The 6,531-nt window shown below is 60.5% G+C and overlaps 1 protein-coding gene across 2 annotated transcripts; it reads right to left on the reverse strand.

Moving 5' to 3' along the window:
* Positions 1-1,571: 1,571 nt before the first annotated feature.
* On the reverse strand, positions 1,572-6,531 carry LOC146420227 (maestro heat-like repeat-containing protein family member 7). 2 transcript variants are annotated; one of them, XM_085048551.1, is made up of 12 exons: positions 5,732-6,531; positions 5,375-5,433; positions 5,117-5,266; positions 4,784-4,932; positions 4,312-4,459; positions 3,887-4,074; positions 3,657-3,794; positions 3,265-3,379; positions 2,501-2,638; positions 2,115-2,291; positions 1,822-1,977; positions 1,572-1,663 (listed from the first exon to the last, which is right to left on the reverse strand). In XM_085048551.1, exons 1-11 carry the CDS (start codon positions 5,850-5,852, stop codon positions 1,936-1,938), a joined length of 1,425 nt encoding a protein of 474 aa, XP_084904677.1. In that variant the 5' UTR covers positions 5,853-6,531; the 3' UTR covers positions 1,572-1,663; positions 1,822-1,935. The 2 variants fall into 2 exon arrangements, with proteins under 2 accessions (XP_084904677.1, XP_084904676.1); XM_085048550.1 differs by having other exon boundaries at positions 5,375-5,439.

Below are 6,531 nucleotides of genomic sequence, written 5' to 3' on the forward strand. Positions count from 1 at the left end.
GCTGGAGCTCCAGAAGAGCCGCAGCAAGAGGCACCTCGGAGCCCTTGGCAATGCAGCTGGCAGCACATGGGCAGGACACAGATGGCGCTTCCTGGCTGGCAGAGGGCTTGTGGCCATCTCCAGGCACAGTCTCACAGGGATCCCCGCAGCTCCGGCCTCTGCCCACTCGCTCTGGCACAAGCGTTAAGGCTTCAGCAGGACCACCAAAGGCTAAGGGGCTTCTGGCCACTTTCCCTTCAGCACTACACACCCGGGCAACCTGCTGAGCACAAGCACCCTTTCTCCCCCTCTTCCCCTAAGCCCTGCAGACACTGGGCACCGAAAGAAAGATCCTGGGAGTCTGTGTATTAGAACACATTCTATATTTACATCCTAAAAAACAACGAAAATGCATCCTAAAAAACAAAGAAAAGAGGGGATCCTGGCAGGTTCAGGTGGCCCCAGCGGATGAGGCAGACATATCAGCTCTCCACAGAGCTCCAGCAGCAAAGCCAACCACGGCCCCGCAGACGAGGCTGTGTCTGCCACGCTCTCTGGAGTTGATCTTGCCGCTTCTGGAAAATGGAGGTTCGAGGCCTCGCCACCACGTGCAGTATGTGGGATGTCTGAAGTGCGAGGCTTCTGACGGTTAGGCTGATGTCTTCTGCCGCATCTTCAAGGGCTGGGACAGAGAGGAAGAGGCCACGGTCACATCCCGGATCTGTGGGGATATAAGGAGACCCCCTGCCCAGGGCCATTCCAGCCCGCTCTTGCCTTGGCCACGAGGGAGCAGATGCCAGGGCATCAGCCCAAAGGTGCTGGCCACGAATCCCCGATGTGCCCCTGAAATCTCTCTATGCTCTGCCCGCTCTGCCCGCTCTGCCCACGTGGCCCCTTGTACGCTCACCAAGCGGAGCTCTCCCCAGCAGGGCAGGGATTGCAGCTTCCCCCGCCAGCCCCCGCTGACATCCCGCTGCCCTTACTCACCCTTGAAGATGAGCTGCAATTCTTCCTGCTGCGCCCTGAAGCTCCGCCCGACGATCCCTGGGAACACAGAGCTTGTCACAGCCCCAGCGGCACAGCTCCCCCACAGCGGCGCCGCCAGCCCTGTGGCCGCACGGCCTCCTGCGCCGGCAGGGCTCAGCCCGGGCCCTTGCCGCATCGTGCCGCCCGAGGAAGGGCAGGGCTGCGAGAGGAGGGCGGCAGCAGCCCCGAGGGCAGGCGGGGCTCCACAGCCCCGGGCCGGCTGGCGCTGGCGGGGCAGCAGGCGGGGCTGGGGCCGAGCTGCGGCGGGGCGGGGAGGGAGCCCGGGCTCGTGGCTCACCGATGAACCTGATGGCTGCCTCTCGCAGGGGCTCCTGTGGGCTGTGCACGTAGGGCAGGGCCTGGCGCAGGTGTGCGGCCGCTCGGCTCCTGTGCTCTGCCAGCTGCAGAGAGATAGGGCCAGGAGGGAAGGTTTGGCGTGGGTTCAGCCCCTCTGGGCGCAGCAGTGGGCAGGGGCACAGCTGCCAGCCCCACGAACTGAGCACCGGCCACAGGGGGCTTCTCCAGGCTGCGGCTGGGGCTTCCAGACTGTCCTTACCAGGCACTCGCTGAACTTCCACAGCTGCTTGTTCTTCACCAGCTGCTCGAAATGCCTGCTCTTCAGGAACTTGGCCGCAGAAAGCAGTGCTTCCCGAGAGGCCTGGAGAGCAGCAGAAACAGGGAAATAGCCCCACAGCCCAGGGCACAGAGCCACGTCCCCGTGCCAAGGCCACGAGGAGGCTGCAGCCCGTGAGGTGCATGGGCGGGAGGCAGCTGAGCCCCCTGGCAGGGGGACGCCAGCAGCCCACGAGTCCTCACCACTGCCACAGACCGCTTCTCATCATGGCAGTGCAAGAAGAGTGGGAGCAGACTCTGACACACTTGTGCCTTCAAGGCCTTTTTCTCCTTTTGCACACTAGAAGTCACTAAGGCTCAGAAGAGCACCATGGAGAGCAGCCGCACCATGCTATTATCCTGTAGGAAAGGAAGAAAGAAAGAAAGACCTCAGCACTGGCGGCTCCAAGCTCACCTAGGCACGTGCCTGAAAATGCACAGGGTGCAAAGTGTCCGGGCAGCACCCAGTGCCTGTGGCTGGGGGTGCAGAGCCTTACGTTGTCAAAGAGGGGCAGGAGCACCTCAGCCAGCTGCAGGGCAACAGGGCTGGCTATCAGCGTGACTTTGTCCACGATTGTATAGCCGAGTACCATGAGTGTCATCAAAACCATGCCTCCATCTGTGTCCCACAGGAGCTTGACAAGCCTTTTGGTCAGGCGCCACATTCTTTCGGTCTGTGCAGAACACAAGTCTGTGAAACCCCAGCCTGCTGCTGCAGGGCCCAGAGGCCAAAGGCCTGTCCCAAAAGCACTCAGGCAGCTGAAGCAGGAGGCAGGAGAGCTCAGAGAAGCTGCCTCAGCTCCTGAAGCCCAGCCAAGGCCAAGTGACTGCATTCCCCAGCCCCACACTGCCAGCACGGCTTCAGCCACTGTCCCCTTCTCACCATCAAGGGATCGTCAGTGAGGTGGAGGAGGGCCCTGAGTGCCAGGCGCCGCCTCTCCTTGCACTCACTCCACAGGTGCCTTGAGACAATTTTCAGGACTGTGTTCCCACATTTCCTCAAGTCTAGGCACTCCAGGATCTGAAAGGCACACGCAGTGACAGGGGAGCTGGCCAGCAGGAGCCATACAGAGCTGGGCCCAGGCAGCAGCATAGGCATGGCGCAGTCCCAGGCACCCAAGAGGCCAGAGAGCTGGGAGGCAGCTGAGCGAGGCAGTGCGGTGTATTGGTTTGAAAACAAACCAGTGGGAGATCACAAGTCAAGATTGAAATTAAAAATAAGTGAAATAATACAAGGAAAAAACACTGACAAAGTCAGATACAACCTAACACCCTTTTAGGGTGGTAGTAGCAGTCCAACTGAAGTAGTCCAGTTGAAGCGGTGATCCTGTGAAGGTCTAGTCTCCAGCTGAAGATCCAGTGGTAGCTCTCGTTCTCTGGGAACCCAGTAGACAGGGCTAGCTCAGGCAGTTCCAGGGCCAGGTTGTATCCAGGTGGGAACACCTGGCTCCTCCCTCCTGGGCAGAGCATCCCACAATGGGATGAGATAAGTCCATGAGTCACACGGTGGGTCCCTGATGGCCCATTGCCTGTCATGCGGGACTGGTCATTAGCAGGTGATAGCAGCTAACGGCCCACAGCTGGTGGTAATAGAATACTTAACTACATCTATATTGCAACCTAGGACACGCGGGTCTTCAGGCTCACCTCCACAAGGAAAGCCAGGGCGGGCAGGTCCCAGCGTGGCTCCCTCCGGCTGAGCCGCCTGAGCAGGGGGCGAGCGATCCAGGAACACAAGGGTATGGAGACATGGGACATCTCCCTGGCAGGAGGAAAAAGGCACCAAGACCCTGACGTGGGGGGGCAGACCTCTCCCAGGAGTGACTCCCGGAGGTGTGCTCTTTCCCCAGCATCCCTGGAGGGAATGTGGGCACTTTGGGAGGTGGCTCCTTGTAGGCAGCCTCGTGTACCAGCCTTTTTCAGTGTGCTCGGCCATCCCTCGGTGACAAGGCCCTCTGGCCCACAAGCACAAGGACTGTGAGTGGCACCCTGGGCACAGGACACAAATGCCGAGGGCAGTGGGGAGAAGGGGGTCTCACCTGGCCATCAGACGCACAGCATGGTGCTGGGTGTCAGCACAGCGCAGTCTTTCCCAGCCATGCTTGCGTTGCATTGCTGCCACCACATCCTCATAGTGCAGTTGGCAGAGCAGGGCCTTCAGGGTCTGCACTGCAAAACTGTGTGCAGAACAAAGCCCAGGTCACGATGCTGGCAGCACTGGCTCCTGCCCTGGGGACATGGGAGGGACAGGAGGACTGGCATGGAGCACCTGTTGGGGTTGGTGGCAAGGCCGTGTTGCTGCTGACATTCCTTCCAGAAGGTATTGACCTTGTCTGGCATATCTGATGTGCTGAAGAACACTTGGAAGAGCAGGTGCACAAAGAGGTGGGGGAAATACACCGTCACTGCCTGTGGGCAGCAGGGCACCTGGAGGATCTTCCATATCACCACAGTTGCCTGCAGAAGACAAAGCACCCCGAGACAGCGCTCAGTTCTGCCCAGGTGTCTGAGTGTAGGAGGAGAGGGAGAGGCCAGGGGAGACACAGCAGGAGCACCGGGCCTGGTGCCCAGGAACTGCCCCCAGCACAGGTTTCTGCCCAGCATCAGAGGCAGGGAGGTGTAGGGGGTAAGGAAGATGGAGTGGTGCTGGAGAGGTGGCCTGGGAACAAGCAAATACCAGTTGCAGAAACTCACAGCCAGGGCAAAGACGTGCGTGTTGTCCCCATCGGAGGTGCATGTACTGTGCTCTGGCCAGCTCCCCAGCACATCCAGGAGAGTCAGCATCGCCGGTTCCGCAGCCCTGAGTGAGCACATGATGGCCCTCCACATGCTACCAGCAGCTCTGCAGGGACAGAGCTCTGTCTCAGGGGGGTCTCAGACACTGCACCGTGGCCACGGGCAGCTGTGGGGGCCCAGGCTGGCCGCCAGCCCTGCTTCTGCCCACTTCCACTCACTGGCAGCACCCAGGCAGCCCACCCCTGTGGGGACAGACCCCTGAGGGGCAGGGAGGGAGCATGGCAGCAAGCTTGGGGGCTGACATGCCAAGGCCGGGAAATGGAGGAGCCAGAGGGCCCTGGAACTCTCTGTTTGTCAGACACCTGGGACAGGGCTCCACAGGGTGATGGGCTGGGGAGCCCTGAGCTCTCTGGGCAGGTGGGCCCTGTACCTGTCACACGATGGGGCCACACGCAGGAGAGTTATCACCACATCAGCGGGGTATTCCTCAGTCAGATCCAGAAGCGCCCTGTACACATTGCGCTTGGGAAACTCATTGGACACAAGCCACTGGTAAATGTACCTCACCATGGCGGGCACCTGGAGAAGGCCCGGGGAGAGCTGGAAAGCTGCCGGAGGGAGTAATGTCCCCAGCTTCCCCAGAGAAGTGCTTCCCTTGCCACCACACTGGGATGGCCTCAAAGGCTTCAAGGGACCAGCGGGTGTGGCTTGGGAGGCCAAGGAATTCCCAGGGGGACTCCAGCCCTGGCCACAGGCTGCTTACTTGCTTTGGACTGCATACACCATTCTCCAGAAGCAAATCCAGCAGAGCAGCACTGGTCTTGCTTTTAAAGATGTCAGAGTATTCTCCGACACCAGGGCCCATGGTGCTGGTCTCTTCCTCCCGAATTCTCCTGATGAATTTGCAAAGCATCTGTAGAAGAAGGGCGAGAAGAAGGGATGTTCCACGGAGTGCTCCAAGCTTGGAGCTCGGCTGAGCAGGGACAGCAGGCCCAGCCCAGGTGGGGATGGCTGCAGCTACCTGCGCTGTTCTGCGGAAGAGGCCACGGGCAGCATCCTGCTCTCGTGTCTGGTCCACGCCTACATCTGGCAAAGAGCAAGCACAGCCAGAGCTGAGGGGCTGCAGGAGAGGCCAGAGAGCACAGGCCAGCCCTGCACTGCCCAGGCAGGGACAGCCCCGGGCTGCCCAGGGGATGGAGCACGGCTGTGGGGGGTGGCAGCCCCGGCCCCTCTTCCGACTTGCCCGTGGGCATGTCCCCAGTAGATGGGATGGGATGGGATGGGATGGGATGGGATGGGATGGGATGGGATGGGATGGGATGGGATGGGGCCAACCTTGCTGCAGGCACCAGCCCTGTGGCCCAGCTCTGCCACTCACCCTCCTGCAGTGGCTGGAGCTGCTCCACCTCTCCAGGCTGTTGTGCTGAGGCAGTTCTAGGGCCTTCTTCCACCTCCTTCTCCCAGGCCAGCTTGGGTGCACCTGGGGGTCTCTGCTCCATGTCAGTGACTGGATTTATGGCTACATGCAAGGGAAAAGTCTTGGGAAGGCTACAGGACAGCAAGTCCTGCACTCTGGTCTCAAGAGCTCCTGCCACAAGGGTGGGAGACTCCTCGTCAAGGATTATGGTCAGCTAGTCTGACAGTCTGGCCTCGAGGGCACAGGCCACAGGGATGGGCGATGCCTCGGAAGAGCTCTGGGCACCAAGTCCTGCAGTCTGCCTTTGAGGAACCCTGCAGAACAAAAGCCTCGGGAAGGCCACAGGTCACCAAGTCCTGTGGTCTGTCCACGAGGTCACCTGCAGGAGTAACGCCTCGGAAAAGCTCTGGGTCAGAAAGGAACAAGTGTGCTGTGCGGGGAATCCTCACGACACTGCTCTGTCCCGTCCTGTCCCGTCGCGTGCTCCGAGCACAGTGACGTGGCTGTGTCGTTGCCAGCACCTATGTCACGATGTGTCACAAAGGGCCCTTGGACATCCTGTCCTGGGTCCATCCCATAGTGAGCATGCTGCACCGTGTCACAAAGGGCCCTTGCACACACTGCCGCCTGCCCTGGGGCTGCCCCCAGCCCACCCAAAGTGGCCCAGGTTGGAAGGAATCTGTTGCCCCAAGCACCTAAGGCAGCCCGACAGGAACCTTAGGAACAACTCAGACAAGTAGCAAACACTCCCCTGCTCTGCA

This window comes from Lichenostomus cassidix, unplaced genomic scaffold (assembly GCF_008360975.1).
Source record: "Lichenostomus cassidix isolate B80296 unplaced genomic scaffold, HeHo_3.0 HiC_scaffold_44, whole genome shotgun sequence".
Lineage (NCBI taxonomy): Eukaryota > Metazoa > Chordata > Aves > Passeriformes > Meliphagidae > Lichenostomus > Lichenostomus cassidix.